The 17,446-nt window shown below is 36.5% G+C and overlaps 1 protein-coding gene across 3 annotated transcripts in view; it reads left to right on the plus strand.

Moving 5' to 3' along the window:
- Window positions 1-472: 472 nt before the first annotated feature.
- LOC139978255 (uncharacterized) overlaps window positions 473-17,446 on the plus strand; it is a 31,807-nt gene continuing 14,833 nt past the window's right edge. The window contains exons 1-5 of one of the 3 annotated variants that reach the window (XM_071988286.1): window positions 473-494; window positions 6,887-7,033; window positions 8,794-8,934; window positions 15,053-15,304; window positions 17,102-17,353. In XM_071988286.1, the coding sequence (XP_071844387.1) occupies window positions 6,919-7,033; window positions 8,794-8,934; window positions 15,053-15,304; window positions 17,102-17,353 (760 nt within the window). In that variant the 5' untranslated portion in view covers window positions 473-494; window positions 6,887-6,918. Of the gene's footprint in view, window positions 495-545; window positions 1,023-6,886; window positions 7,034-8,793; window positions 8,935-15,052; window positions 15,305-17,101; window positions 17,354-17,446 lie in introns of those variants that run through there. The other 2 variants (XM_071988266.1, XM_071988277.1) reach the window with 2 other exon arrangements.

The following is a 17,446-nucleotide window of genomic DNA, read 5'->3' on the forward strand; positions in this document are numbered from 1 at the left end:
GATTTGTTGGCATGAAGAAGCTTACCGAATTTCATTGCGTCACCCATGGTAATTGAGGGTCACTCAATGGATGGTGGTGGTGGGGGGGGGGGGTGGTGGGGGTGAATAACATATGGACTTTATTAAACATATCATGGGTCTTAATAGTTCGTGCGACTGATTCGTACATGAGCAGAAGCAAATGTATATATACCTTGCACTAAGAACTTTTCCTTGATCCCACTGAAACGCATTTATTCCATTATTTCTTGGTTCGTGCGAAAGAATAAAAAAGAAGCTTAGATTGTTATTAATGAATTCAAAGGAAGCTGATTAAGTAATTAGGCAGTAAGTGAGCATAGTTAGTTAGGCATTTCACATTCTCACCGATATGGAAACATCCATCCGTGCCATTTGCAGTTGGTAACTAGAGTCACGTGACACAACTTTGACACTACACGATACGACAGTAGAATAAACATATATTGTGGAGGTTGTAAAACGTGACTAACAAGGTAATGTATATATGTGTGTGTGTAAGGGTGTATGCATGTAGCAGGAACTCGCAAAGAAGCCATCGGTGGCTTATCAAAGCCAATATCATATTCGATACCACTTCCATAAATCATTAGAACACGATGTATTTATGTATATATTTAGATCCTCCTGCAAGCAGGAACTCGCAAAGAAGCCATCATTGGCGCCAATATCGATGTCGGTTTCACTTCTTTATTCATGAATAGAACACAAACTTCCTCAAAGTGTGGCTAGCGACTGCATGAGTACAAATAATGCGAAAACTTAATGCGAAAAAGTAACTATTCTGTCAGACATTCTATGTTGAATCACAAATATTATCGTTGTAAAACTTCACAAGAATATTCAACATTATCGAAGCTTGAAGGTTGAGTTGTACTAGTAATACTATGTTTGCTAACTTCGATGTTACGCCATGTTTCCTTTTCACGGTACTGTTGGCTTGCAATAAGCTGCAACCAAGCAAAACCCAAGGTACGTTGTTCTGGATTCATACAGGAGAACAAGTACGAAGTAAAAAAATACACGTACGGGTATCAAGAACAGACCTAGGCATAGTCATATAGCTAGGTTAGGCTGTGTAGGCTACAGTCATATAGCAGAATATTAGTCTTATATTCTGCCCTATGGCTATAGTTGGCCGGTTATGTGGTACATTACCTTTTGTAGCCTAACGTTATTATTACTAGAAAAAGCTTACGCCTCTATAGGTCTTCGATACTGTAAAACTGTTTTGTATCATACACTACAGCCTACAGTACAGTTAACATGTATTAAAAGGCTTGTTCAGTAGCATGGACACTGCGAAGTTCGGACACCTAAGCCTTAGAACACGCCAAAACTAGTATAAAGGCTATCTTATGGTATAAATTACCTGAAAATATACTTGATATGGTGGGGTCATTTGGAGAGAAAACAACTGTAGCTTTGTAGTTTTTCGTGAAATTGGCACTTGCTGTAAGTTGTCATGGTGAAATCGTGTATTTCTTAGGGTACTGTCCAAACTTTGCAGTGTTCCGTACTTCGCAATACTGACTACAATGCAAGTTACATGTATGTTATCCAAGTTCATAGCATAGGCTATGACTAGCTCTAAAGGTCTTAACTATATAGTTGGGTCTAGACCTACTTGTGTTTTGCTGTGGTAATAGTTATTATCGTTTGCAAAAACTCACAAACAATATAACCACTTGTATGATGTGTTATACAAACTGTCATCAAATGGATCGAGTCTTAGCGAATATGTAAAAAGATGACATCGTTCAATGAATAAAGCTGATTTCATGTTGAAAACACATTAGCGTATCCTGGCTAAGAACTTTTTCTACCCCTTGAGTTTAGCAGAACCTAAAAAAAAGATTTTCTGAAAATGTTTAGTTTCCATAGAAAAATTATATCCTACCATTTGCTGGCTATACTTTTCTTAAGCCTAGCCAAAGTTAACAAGCTTTGCGCTTGAAATATTTTGTAAGCAACCAGCAACAAATTTTGATACACAAACTTGATTCATATATCACTTGAAACAAAGATGAATTTATCACTTTAAAGGCATTGAAGACTATAGCCCCAAACCACATGCGTACCATCTGAAAATGTTAACTTTCCGTTGCTTGCAAGTGACGTGTTGTTTGTGTCACTACAATATGCAGACAGTACAGTAATGAAACGTGATACCTTGTTATCTTTAGCTGGACCTGAGATGTCCATCGCTATATTGTTTGTACACTGTGCTGACAGTATTGACCGCAGGTGTATGTACTGACTGTACACTAGTGTCTAATTACTGATGGTAGCAAGCTGTGTGTGCATTTTCTGGTATCGATGATGGTGTCTAACACTTCTGTTACACCTCATTCAAAACTAGGTCAGATTACCGGCATTAGACGTTTCTTTCTGCGCGAGTCTTCACACCACTAACTTCAATGTACAGGAGAACTTGGGCTTGCTTGAAGCATGCATAGGTAGAGCAAAAATTGTAACCGCAGATAAGCCCTGCAATTTGAACCCGCGTTCCAGGTATAGCGGTAGGCTTGGAAAACTTCCAGACCAGGTTATTGCAACAGAGAATACGAGCAGCGATCGACAGCTATGCAGTGAGTCTTTTCGACACGTGCATACAGTATATTATCCAAGCAGCGCACACACGTTTTTTTCTACTGGGGCTTTCCCGATACATGTAATGTTAGATGTGACAAAATTACAGGTTTCCAAATAAAAATAATGATATGACACATAACATTTGTAAGATGCAACCTATTGAATTAGCATGTCATGTATTATTAAATAGCCAGATGGCTGCAACCACTTTTCTTAGAAGGGACATGCACGTATAAATTCAAATATTACATGATTTGGTCAGCATGATACATGACACTGCAGCTCTAAACAAATAGATGTGACTGGTAGGGTTGAACTAAACATCTCATTTAAGTTGTCGCTTCCCTGATTAATATGGCTGCAAGGCTCCTCCAGAGATTACCCTTCACTGTGAGTTTCCATGGGGATGCTAGTTATGTATGACTGAAGAGCACAGATTAATGCTTCACCCTGATCACAGAATTATTACTAGGTATGAAAAAAACCAAACAACTTGATCCGCTCTTAACTCCAGTCCCCTTACATCAAGACAGTTACCATATGTTCATGACGATGTTACGTCTATTGAGTATCACAAGTACATTGTAAAGGTAATAGCTACTACACATGATCAGGTTATAGGTTAGTGGAAGACTTTCTGTTTGCTGTTTACACATGAGAGAGAACAGTACCTTATTAACAAAAACCACTAATTGTAGTTATAGTAAGATCTATCACTTTCATAGCAAAGATTTATTTCTGGCTTCAACTCTTTAAATTGGCAATGTAACAATTATTTTAATCCCTTTACAGTAAGTGAAAACAGAACAACAACAATAAAGAGATACTGGCTTGTTAAGTGCACAGAACTGCACCAATGTTAACATGATAAGAAATATGCATCTTTTAAATAACTTTTAGCTATAATGTTCTACATATCCTACCCATATCATGAATATACATAAATACTGTGACACATTGACCTCCTTATTCTTCCAACTTAATTCTTGGTTACATTGTCTTTTACTTTGTAAAGTTGTAAAGATACGTGTAATGGTTCTGGATGTACCCAATATGAGCACAGATCAATATAATAACATTTGGGACATGACCTATTGACTTAGAAGTAATATAGGTACTAGCTAGCTATATTCATGTAAATAAATTGCTTGTTGCCCAAGATGGAATGTTTGATGACCATGGCTACTGTAGTTACAGTACGGTAGTTCTACTTCATGCTTGCAATGTCATTAACATGGTATCTTAAATCTAGTTAAAATAACCACTACACACAAGGCCTACAATTAAGTCATTTTGTCAAAATGGTAAACCTTCAAAATACTTGCATATGTAATCTAGATCAGGTAAATAGACATGCTTCCATAGTGTCTGAATTGAATTAAACATGTTTTGTATAGAAACTACAAATTTCTGTTGAAGAAGTTTGAAAAAGTTCTAATTTTGTCTATCATACTGTAGCTAAGTATGGAGATACATGGTATGCTGCACAATTCCTTTTGTTAAAGTTTCCTTCACACTTGTTTTGTAGTTCAAGTGAATATAACAACTTTAGAACATTGATAGCCAGACATTCTGGTTGGATAATATTTGGAGAAGTTATTCAGTAAATATGTTAACTACAAGGCTACTTTAATAGGAGAAAATGTGGTCACTTATTACTACAACTACTGCAGCATGATGGTATGTTAAGCCAGCCAGACACTGACTAGACTGAAATCCACCACCGTGACGTAGCTTTCAATGGTTGTAAAGAGTTGAAGACCCCAAAATCATACAACTGATCCCACACACTGTAAGAATGATAAACACAAACAACGACTCTTTCTGTTATTGCTAGTGCTTGTTTAGGTGACTTTCAAATTATTCTCTGTAATTGGTTGCATTTACTAAGTCATACACTGCCAACTCTACATGCTGAGTTTCCCAGACTGACCATGCATCATAAAAACAGGAGAAAATCTTGATCTTGATAACTTTGTGACTGACTATCAATGATTTTCCATGTTACAATTACAATTAAGTTGAGGTTTGTCACATTCCTTTGGGCAGTGTGTGACTAGCTTTTAGGTGTTGTATGTGTCTTTTACAGTGTTGTTTACATGTGCCTTTTTAGGGTGTAGTATACATGTGTGTTTAAGGGTGTTGTTTACATGTGTTTTTTAGGGTGCTGTATGTGTGTTTGAGGGTGTTGTTTGTGTCTTTGAGGGTGTTGTTTGTGTCTTTGAGGGTTACCATACCATTATATGTGAATGTCCAGGTCAACACTTCAGTGACTCTACCTCATTCATTTTATTCTGTTATATCATGTATTAGATCAATAGGAACTTTGATTCCTAAAGTTTCTGTTTTAGTGTTGCATTCAACATATTATAAGAAACTTTGTTACAGTAGTAAGTGTATTTGTGTGGATTTGTTGGTATGGGGAAGGAGAAAAGGCAATAGTAATACCTGTGAAATACATGGCTTTTTATTACAAAACAAATCTACCTATTTTTGGGTACGTCAAAGCATTTATTGGCCTTTCAAGCTCTTCATAATAAATTAAGGACTATATTCAGGGCAGAATGGACAAAACCTGTTATTTTTGCTCCATGTGTAAAATAACAGATTGCATGATTATTCCAGCTGTTACTTATTAAGTTCATGTTAGTGACAAGCAAGTCAAACACAACTTGAACATCTGGGGAAAAAAAGCTTCATCTAGATGAAAGAAGCTCTGAAATGTACTTATTGTAAGTACAGTAGCATGTTTAGCATGTAGTTCAGATTCTAAGGAAAACAACAGTTTCCTATGTTCAGAAACTATATCAGAATATAAAAAATATTGCTAATATAAATGTTACAAACCTGATAACAATTGTGCCTGTTGAAATATTATGTGGACTTCTCTAAAACCATTAGAAAGTATGCTGTCAGTAGACACTACATACATCTACCCCCTTCCCCACCTTACCTAACCCTCATCGGAAATAGTCTAGCCACTGATAATGTTTTCATTTGGTTCAAAGTTCTTCTAAGTCTGTCCTCCCCTTCCCACTCTGTGTGAGTTCTTCAAAAGGCTCTGGTGTTAATATTTGCAGGATAACATTCAAATGTAATATAATTACTGTACATTGCATGAAAATCTGCAGATATACTGATTTTGGTTGACTTTTAAAAGTGTTTATGTATCAAGAGCTGTAATCATATCTTTCCTAATACTGTTTGATGTACCATGAAAATTATCATTGCCTACAAATTTCATACATGGAATTATAAGATTACTTTTATGAAACTTGAAGACCCATTAGCGTCTATGTATTAACTTTTGCTATTGGGGATCTCAAAGCAATATGTGAATGCATTCCATATCTACGTGTGCTATTTATGAAGCTCTCCAACTTTATTTGACTGGCTTATGTATGACCAGTGTACAAGTTTAATGAAATTTTATACAGAAATAGGCTGATATACACAATGATTATTTATAAACTCTCTTTGTTTTCATCACTGAAAGTGATATCTCTCTTTGACTTTCAAAGTGTTCATTACAAATTCCAAGATTATAAAAAAAATTCATGTATATACATTGCAAATTGTCTACATGTACAATTTCTGCTCAGTTTACACTATGGTAGTAAGTTTATCAACCAGTTGAAAACTGTGAAGACCTCTTCCATTTATGTTGTACATAAAAATAATTAATGATAATAATGTTTGTTGTATCTAGCAATATGTGTCTAGCAATATCTAGCAATATCTAGCAATATCTAGCAATATCTAGCAATATCTAGCAATATCTAGCAATAGCAGTATGGGAGGAGTGAACATCCCATTGAAAATGAACGCAGTTAGTTTTGAAGCATTTGCCTGCTGCTTGTTTGTGCACTTCTGAAAACACTGGCAAATTTGTGCAACTTGTTGGCAGATGCATGTATGCACCTAAAGTAGCAATTGCCTACAGTAGAGCTAGCATGTTTGACAATCTGACACATTTTGTCAAGATGTCATGCTATTGTATAAACTTGCCAAGTCCGTCATGACAATGAGGTTTGACATGTTGCCAAGTTTATTATTTTAACACAGCATCTAGAAAATTTGAAATCTTTGTCAAGATTGATGTCATGTAAGTATTTTTTAATAATCTCAATCAAACAGTCAAGAAGCCCTTCCATATGATCTAAATATACTGAAATAGCTAAACCCTACATCATTCTTTGTTATTTTTGGTTTCCAGATGTTAATATAAATATGTCTGCACCAAATCATATATTTTGGTTCTGTTTGGTAACAGATGCTGATGAATGTGCATTCCCTGGAGCTAATATGTGTGATAGCAGCTCAACAATATGCATTAACACCATTGGCAGCTACAGCTGTGTATGTAAGGTTGGTTTCACCGGTTCAGCTTACTCACCACCTGAACAACCTACATGCCAAGGTAAATATGTTTGAAAACATTGAAATCTCCTTGAAATGTAAAATTTACAGCCAATCTGCAAATTCCCTTTAAATTTAACCAATTCTACATTCCTTATTGTTCAGGATCATGCCTTCTAAAAGAAACAGCTACTATTAAATTACATCCAGTAAACATTTTCAGTCAATTGATGATTTACAGATTAACAGGAACCTTATCTCTACACACCTTTCAGTAACAATGTTCCTATGAGTTGGATCGTAGCTTGATGTTTATTGTTGTTTCATGGCAAGGCCTCTATAAGTGTCAGTGTTGCAAAGGTATTTAGCTAGTCCGACTCTTTATGAGATACTACAGTATGGCAGCAAGTTCTGACTATATACAGTATATAGCCATAATTGGATTGCACACCATTCAGCATTATAAAAGAAATGAAAAGTATTGAAAAAATGTTTAATAGCTTTACAACTTAATGCATTTGTATTTGCATAAAAGTATAGTGATAAATTATAGAACACAAAAGGTGTAGGACTCATACAATGATCTTTATTTTAGTGTAAAATGACCAGACCTCCCTATGTTCCAAGGACTGTACCTGGGGAAACTTATCCCTGGAAATGCACTAGGATTTTATGTCATATGCCCCAGCAATATCTCAAATTTGTGAAAAGGGCCAGCATAACTCCAATTTGGCTGTTCATATATAGACACAACATGGGCAGAAGATGTGATTGTTTACAACTACAAACATACTGTCCATTGGTGACGTACTGTGACATAGGCACAGAGATCATCGAATAACTTCATAGGTTATATTTTACACTGGAAACATCTTTTTGAATTTGGTGATAATATGGGGAAACACCCAGTTACGTTCAAAATTTTTTGCATTTTGGACATAATACTTGATTTAGGATTACGTTTTCAAAACTTCAGCACTTGTTTATCATCCACTTAAACAATAAGAGGTCCTCAAAATTCCACTCTCCCTTGAACCATTGTGGCACAAACGTTTATTCCCACAACCCAGGATATTCCATGAGGACTGAGCCATGTGCCACCAGACCCCTGTCCATCAAATTTGAAGCTCAGAGTGCATGTAAGCCATGCTAGCTGAAATTAACTTGATGTTAAAATTAAAACAAAAACTTAATTGGGATATATCCATCAAGTTGGCAAGGTCTAAAATTGTAGTTAAAATTTCTGACATCAGCAAAAATGTCATAAACCGCAACCATTATGGTGACACACTAATCTGTTGCACAACATGAACTTTTGATGTAAACATGGCCAGTAAAAAGGTGGGTTGGGGGGGGGTGTACAGTATCATGTCCCAAGGTTCCCTGAAAATAATATGGTCACCTTATTTTAGTGGAATAGAGCAACCTGCAGTGTCAGATGAGATCCTGTAGGTGATGTGTGTCATATATGTTTGCTAATCCAAATAGCAACCAGTTTGCATCCTCATTTACCTTACATTTCTGAATATCCTACAATACAATACTCAAGAATACTTCTGATCAATATCTACTGCCTGGCACATCTTGTGATCAAAGCTAATTAATATTGACTACATTTGGGTTCTTCATAAGGATCAGGCCAAATGTAATATAGTGGATAGATGACATAATAATGACAGTGGAAGGATGGAAAAAGTAAAATTTGCAGCCAACTTTAAGAAGGAAGATGCATGCAAACCAAGCTGTCTCAGTTAAAAAGTTTTGACAAGTAGTCTAGTTCTATCATATAGGCTTTAACTGAATGGTTCTCTTTGGTTACAGATCAAGATGAATGTACATACAGCCATTTGTGTGATAGCAGCTCATCAACATGTATGAACACCATGGGCAGCTACATTTGTATATGTAAGTCCGGTTACACTGGTTCACCTTTCACACCTGGACTACCATCTACATGCACAGGTAAATATGGAAACATCAAATTGTCCTGAGTAAATTTAATTGTCAAGCCAGTCAACAAAACCCTTATTGTTCATTGTCTCAAATTATAAAGTTACTGCTTATCAACCTCATCAAATAAGCATTTCCTCCTATATAGTTGATTATTTACAGATGAATTTGACAATTGTATTATTTCCTTTTTTTCTACATACTGTACCTTAAGCTATGGAATGCCAAAACCGACAAATATGCATTAAAAAATTATGTAAACCTAAGCCATTATGTGAAAAAAAGTTATCACCACATTATGACCAAGAACAATTTAATTTAAGTCCTAATGTGGCACTAATAGCACCTCCGCATAATGACCAAGAACATTTTACTTATCATGCGATCATAACACTGCCATATAATAACCGCCAATACCGACAATATTCACAAGTCCTTATGTGGGGATCTCGCATGTCGCCACATAAGGACTAACGCAGATCGTTAGTCCGTATGTGCTGATTTGAGTATCCACATAGAGACTAAGCAGTTTGTTAATTCTTATGTGACGATTCGAGTATCCACATAAGGAGCAACAAACCATGTTAGTCCTTATGTGGCGATATCAGAGTATACACATAATGACCAACAAACTGCATTAGTCCTAATGTGACATTATGAGAGTATCCACATAAGGACCATCGAACTGCGTTAGCCCTTATGTGGCGATACGTGAAAATATCATCCCAAAAGGAGATACGTAGCACCTTTTAGTTGTATTAGTCTGATCTACTACACAGGATGAACTTATTGAGTTTTGATAACATGCTTATAAGAGTCAAATGAAAACCAAAAGTTACACTGATAAGAATTTTTTTCAGCACAGACTTGAATTTCCAATCTGGAATGATAGCATGTGCAATGTATGTAATCGGGCATCAATCATGTGGTTGGGATGGGGGGGGCAGGGAGCCATGTCCCTCCACTTTCTGAAGGGTGGGGGACACAAAACCAAGGTTTAGTGACTGACTCATGTAGGCTGTTGGCCTATCAGGCTCATAATGAATTGTGTATCTCATAAAGGGAGCTCAGGTATTGTACTACATGATAAATATTAGCAGTTATTATTCCTTTATTCTCATCTGCTCATCTCCCCTCTGAAAAATATAACTTTTCAACTAGATTGAAATAAGAAATTCGGTTTCATTTATAGCGTAGAAATTAAATGAGGAACCACATCCATACATACCGCTAAGGCTATTTGCTACAGGTAAGTCACCAGATAATGAAAGCCTGCAGCATTCGCTAAGCTGCTTTCCATTATGTCAATTTTATAGTTGTATTTCATGTAAAAGTAATTATTTATAATGTGATAGCCTGGATTGTATGAGCTATTTCAGTTAGTTTTAGCCAAATGTTCATAACATATTCTTCTGATTTCATTAGTCAGTAGTGTGCAAACTCAAGATTCTAGGCTTATACTGTATGAATAGCGTTCAAAAATAACACAATGTTTATTTTAATCGCTCATCGCATATACGTACAATCATGGATGTGATGACTGCATTTGTTTTGGTTTTAACAATTTTTACGATTGAGTGAACAGTGTAGCAGTCAAATGTGAACAAAGGTTTAAAAATATATTTACTACATCTATATGTTTTATGAAGGTCCTGTTAGTTTCATTGTTAGCTCCTATGTCAGTGCCCCAGCATTTTAACTAAGAATGTTGAGGCACAATCCCCTACACAGCCCCCCCCATTCCCCACTCAGCTCATTTGACTCCCAGTAGGTTCCTTTTTGAAATGTCAAATAAATAATGATATCACAAACCAAACAATTGATTTACACCTCAATTCCCAATATGGCTTCCTCTCAGCATGTATCTAGGCTATGGCTAACATCAGAAATGCCCTAGCATGTAATCAAATACCTGTGTAAAACAATGAATGGAATGGAGCTTTATATAGTAACATTAAGTCCTATTTTTCCCCAACCAAATAATATTTTTCTAATTGACCTTTTTTTTTTTGAATAGTGTTAATTCCTAATACATGAGATCTCAAAATAAAGAATGTTTTGATGCAACTTACAAGGCCTGGGAAGCAGGGTCTTAGCCAGAAATTTCAAATAGGGTGTCTCATCTGTTACTGAGTGCTCAGGAGACTGTCCATCTGGCGCCAAAGGCGCCTGCGCGAGCGCGAAGCGCGAAGCCTATTACGGGTGGGGTCCAGGGGCCCGCCTTAGGGCCCCTGGAAGCCCAGCCCCTATCAATGGTTTATTTGACACAATTGGGGTTAAAAGTATGCTTAGAAAGCTGTGAAAACACCTAAGCCATCATGATTTTTTGGGGGAATTCAAACATAAAAAGTGCTATAAAACACTAGGTGCAAAAGTGCACCATGAAAACAGCTTATAGTAATTGATATATTACAATTATATATAGCCTACTGTGTATCTAATAAGTATGCCTTTATTCTGTTAATGTCATCCATACAGGGATGAGCCTGGGGTAAAAAAAAAATCACTGAACTTTGTAGGTGATACTATACTAATGCCGTTGGCGTCAGTCAGCTTGCAGCGCGACACAGTTATAGGTGGGGTCCATGGGCATGCCTTAGGGTCTGTGGTAGGGTCCATGGGCAACGCCCCGGTTGGGGTACAGGGGTCCAAGCCCCCAGAAGCTCTGAGAAATTCGAGGTTTAAAGACAAAATTTTGGTGCCTATTTTATAAAGATTTTTAAATTGATTAAAACACTCAAAAGCAAAGTTTCACACCAAAATATGCACACTGAAGCCACATGCCTAGCCTGTCGTTTTCACCCTACTTGATTCTTTCAATCATGGTGACCCATACTTAAAATGTTACTGTTCATAAAATGTACACAATAGTCTGTTTTAATCTGGAATAATATTCAGCAGCTACAGCACTACACTTCTCCTCAATTGTCACTTCTCTAATGATACTAAAATATTGAAAATCATAGGAAATTTATGAAAATATTGTTGCAATAATGTTGGGAACGTTATGAAAATCCAGAGAAAAATTTGCGGTATAAGCTCCAGTTTGCGTATGCTACAGTGTGTTAGGATAATAGTTTTTGTCCCTCTGCAGGTTGGATATGCATCGATTCGGTAATGAAAAACATGCGAATGACGGATCAAATGATACAGTAACGCTGTTGTTAAAAAATTAACGGAAATTGAGAGATGTAAATTTCGGAGGTAGAAAAGAAATCAAGGAAATCCACGAAAAAAGTTCATGTCTTCATATATTACCATGGTAACAATCATATTCAACCCTTTTTCATTCCCCATTGAATGCGGTCACTAGGAGAAATTCTGTGGCGACTATATCTATATATTTTTCCAAATTCTGGTGGCCCAGAATGAAAATGTGATCGCCACTTCGATATGCTAAATATTAGTACAAAAAAAGGCCTAGGCTCAACATCAAGTAGCACTACTGTCACGGTACTGACTACTAACGTTGAACTTTGAAGCTAGTAGGTAGTACTGATGTCAGTGGCTCGTAGTACATTTTGATTTTAAAATAATAGGCTAATGTATATTATTTTCTAACAAAATGGGTACGGTGAAAAATATCTTACTTTATGTTTTCATGTTCAAATACGTAGGTGTAAGATAAGGTATAAAACCTTCCTCAATAATTTCTATTTGCTTTTGTTTCTTTCATTAACTTGTTAATTACTGTACTTCATATAATTAACATTACTACTAGCTCACACTGCCGCCGCTGATTATGCTTGCTCTCCACGTCTATTGGATCAGACCATATAAATATCCAATTTAGCTCTTAAACATTTACTACTAGTACTACTATCTTATATGCAGGCCCAGGGTTCGCATTAGCCACTAGATTGCGCGATTCGCGCAATTTGATCGCATTTGGAATAAACGATTAGAAAAAAAGCCACTTGCGCTGATTATTGTTTTGTTATCCCGTCTATAACCCAGACAACTTCGACCACATGGTTGCCTAACATCACACTAAGTCAATAGAGGTGATCTAGCCTAGCCGTCTGTTTATTAGCTGAAATTGTGACGCAGTTATAAGATATCAATGGAATACTTTCGTTATTGCTGTTATCTTCGACCACATGGTAGCCTTACACCACACTAACTTGGTCAATGGGAAATCTGCCTAACCATCGGTTTGCAAAAAAAAATCACACTTTGCGTAGGAATCCTATAGGATTCGGGTAATAAATTAGGAACCGGGTTGTACCACGTCGGGCGGGTACCTTCGTTATTTTTGTAAAGTATTGGTGAAATTTTCAGTTGCAAAAACCGATCGCCACAGTATTATAGGTCTGGCGACTATCGTTAATTTTTCCAGAAATTATCATCCCCAGCCGAGAATGGTCATCGCCAATGCGACCGTAATGAAAAAAGGGTTGATATTCATACTAACTGCGAAGCAAGATGGCTTGTGTTGCATACATCCTATTGTATTGCCTTGACAAATGATTTCTCGAACCCGCGCAATATCACATTAATATAAATTAATCGGAAATTTCGCGCCATTTTGAAACTAGACAGACTGCATGGTCGTTACTACGACGCAAAACTTTTCCCTCCTGCCTTTTCAGGTATATAAGGAAAACATCGCAGGAGCTGTCAATATTAGCTCACACCACAGTGTTTTGACTCTTTCCACAGTACCGTGATACACAACACCTAGCTTGGAAAGAATAAATACAAATACACGGGTGTGCGAAAATGTTCAAGCGACGAAACGATTTTTTCTTAGCTAGCTAGGTGGTTGGCTATTGAGTGTAGGTTTTTATATTGTGTTGTTGACTGGACTATTCCAAGCATAACGAAAGGATCGACTGTCAGGGTTTTTTCAGTGATTATTTCACAGTGTTGTGTCATCATTTTAAACGTGCGGCGCCCGTTGACTGAGCAGTACATACAAATAACTAATAGTTACAGAGCCATTTATTGGCGTCTCAAAAGCCGTCCCACTCAAATTCGGCCGTCTTTCATTTCGATCTAGCCGTCTCAAAGACGGCGAGACGCATTGCTAGCTAAGACCCTGCTGGGAAGTGACATTTCTGACAATCTGGGAGGTAATTTTTGGCAAAACATTTCTTGCTAAGCTACGCGCTAACCTATGGTTGCGCTTTGCTTAGGTTGTGTCATGATGGTCCCCTTTAGCTTACTGCAAATTTCTTAAAGAAGGCCTTATTATAGCAATACATCACTATGTAACATTTGGCTGATACATGTTTTTGATGTTCCTCAGCCCCCCCCCCCCCCCCCCCACTTCCAAGGCTACTGCTCTGAAGTATTTTACAGGCTTTTATGTTTCTGATGAAGTGAATGTGCCCAGTGAATTCTTTACAAATGTACTTATGATATTTGTGAATGAGAAGACATCTGTATAAAAGGATGATTTTATTCTTATGTGCAAAGTTTAGAATGTTCCGTTTAATTTTCTTAATCCCCTTATTTACACCTGGATGCTTAATAGATAAATCTTTCTTAATTTAAGTCAAATTACTTTCCTAAATATATTTATGGCTAACATCAATTTAGGGACCAAACAGAAGCAAACTTGGATCCCCGCAGGGCATTCACCCCTGAATCCCATCAGAGACCCCTGAACACCACTATGATGAAAGCTTTGCACCAACTTGCTGGAATGTGTGCGCTACATGCACACTCCTTCAGTTTTATCCATGTTCAGTCATTTATGTCCCCCACTTTTCAGTTGGGATTGATGCCCCTGTATTGAGAGCAGGAGGTGTTGTGGGTACATATCACAAATAACAGTGGTGTCTGACCTTGATAAAAAAAGAAGAGTGATCCTGTACAATAGTAAATTACCATGTTTGTAACAATCTGTAATATTAACTCTTCATCACCTGCTGCACCATGATGAGTTAATGAAGTAAACTTGTCTGGGACCATCTGAAAATGTCTTCATACACTTTTAGGAATTGGAAAGTGAGCAAATCCAGTTTACATGAAGCTGTTATGAGCTTGACTGTCTTGTGAGATAAAGTTAATTCGTCTTGGATTGAATATATGCTTTCTTTTTCCTATAGTTTCTAAATATATAGTTCTAGGTAAGGCCCACATTAAATGGTTACTTTATTCTCCCTTTGTTCTCCTTTCAAAGCTGATGTTACACCACCTGTCATCTCTGGTTGTCCAAGTGATATATTTCATACTGATGAGATTGGTACTACAAATTTTACTGTTTTCTGGACTGAACCCACTGCTACTGATAATTCTGGTACTGCTACATTTGTCTACCAGTCACATTCACCTGGATCAGGTTTCCTTTTTGGTAGAAATACAGTGACTTATATATATGCAGACCCAGCAGGAAACAATGCAGTCTGTACTTTTGATATCATTATACAAGAAGGTAATTATTAAAATACATTAATCACGACAGTATGTTGTAGCTTACTACACTCTTTAAAGCAGTTTTATCTACTGGTACAACAGTGATATACAGACTCAGGCCCAAAGGAAACTGCAGTCTGAAACTTTGAAGTGAATGATCACCAAGGTTATTATAGCACAGTGATCTGTAGTAACAAAATAATCACCTTCAGATTACTAAAAATTATTGCTGTTCCAGACTTAAATGTTGTTGTTGTCTGATGATGCATGGTCAGAATGAAACTCCTGCAGGTTAATTAGAAATTTTGAGTAAAACAGACAATAGCAGTTTGTTGAATCAAGGGAAGAGGAAGACAAGCAGCACACATAATTTGGAAGCTTTTAAGGAGTAATGGAAACTACTTAGAAAAAAATAATGGGATGTTGCTCCAGACCTGGCAAACCCACCCAGCCGGGATGTACCCATATGCTAAGAAAAAAAGTTTCCGGTGACTGGGCTGTTCCCCAGAGGAGAACTATTCTTCTGGGGTTTGACTCACAAGCCCTCTAGCCACCCAGTTCCTAAACAAGGGGCCCTTCTGCCAAGGCTGAAGCCTCTCCCCAGATTAAAAATTTAATGTATCAAGGGAACTTTTTAAATTATTTGTTGTGTTGGTTTTGTGAACTAAGTATTTAAGCAAGAGGTCATGGATAGCTGCATGTATTTCATTTAAATATGTATTTTCATCTATTTAATATATAATTAGTATATTTACTATAAAATGGCAAACACATATATTTCTTATAAAGGTTTGAAGTATCTTTGGATATATTCTGCAAGTTAGATCATGCAACTAGTTTTCCACCATTGCAATGGAATAGGATTGTTTCAATGAGTACATAAACTGAACTGAATTGTTTAAGCTTTAAGCTAGGTCAAAGATTGTCAACAAAGAATCTTAATCTCTGTGATTGTAATAGTTAAAATACTAAAATAATGACAAACATTTCCTAACTTTCGTATTGAAAACTTATTGTCAGATTGATCTAATTACTGTTTTAAAGATTGCCATGTTGGGGCATGTTGAAGCTGGTGCAGCAAATCAAACTAATAAATAGAGCGAATAACTTTAAGCAGATAAACAAGTACCAAGTAGATCAAAAGATGATAAGTCGATTTAAATATGTAAATGTCAATTTTAGTTGCTCGAAACTGGTATAAGTCCAAGGAAATTGACTTCTACCGATTAAATTTGACATATCATCGATTAAAACTGGTATATGTTGATTTAAACTGACATATACCGATTTATTTTACATATCATCGATTTAAATGGGTATATGTGGATTTAAATTGGTATATGTCAATTTAAACTGGTATAAGTCAAATTAAATTGGTATATGTTGATTTAAAATGACATATACCATTTAATTTGACAAATCATTGATTTAAACTGCTGTGTGTCGATTTAAATTGGCATATACCGATTTAAATTGACATATCATCGATTTAAACTGGTACATGTCGATTTAAATTGGTAAATGTCAAATTAAACTGGTATATGGCAATTTAAATCGGTAGAAGTCAATTTAAGCTGCTGGAAACTGGTATAAGTCAAAGGAAATTGGTATATGTCGATTTAAATCTGTATAAGTCTATTCCCCACGATTTGAGACTGATGGCTCGCTGTTATGAGCTTGACTGTCTTGTGAGATAAAGTTAATTCATCTTGGATTGAATATATGCTTTCTGTTTTCTATAGTTTCTAAATATATAGTTCTAGGTAATGCCCACATTAAATGGTTACTTTATTCTCCCTTTGTTCTCCTTTCAAAGCTGATTTTACACCACCTGTCATCTCTGGTTGTCCAAGTGATATATTTCGTACTGTTGAGATTGGTGCTCTAGGTGTGACTGTTTCCTGGACTGAACCCACTGCTTCTGATAATTCTGGTACTGCTACACTGGGCAACCAGTCACATCCACGCAGATCAAGTTTCCTTGTTGGTAGGACTACAGTGACTTATAGATATGCAGACCCAGCAGGAAATGAAGCAGTCTGTACCTTTGATGTGATTGTACAAGAAGGTGATTATTAAGATACAGTAATCATGAAAGTATATATTAGCTTAATACACTTTTTTTAAAGCAGTTTTCTCTACTGGTATAACAACAGTGATA

This window comes from Apostichopus japonicus, chromosome 2 (genome assembly GCF_037975245.1).
Source record: "Apostichopus japonicus isolate 1M-3 chromosome 2, ASM3797524v1, whole genome shotgun sequence".
NCBI lineage: Eukaryota > Metazoa > Echinodermata > Holothuroidea > Aspidochirotida > Stichopodidae > Apostichopus > Apostichopus japonicus.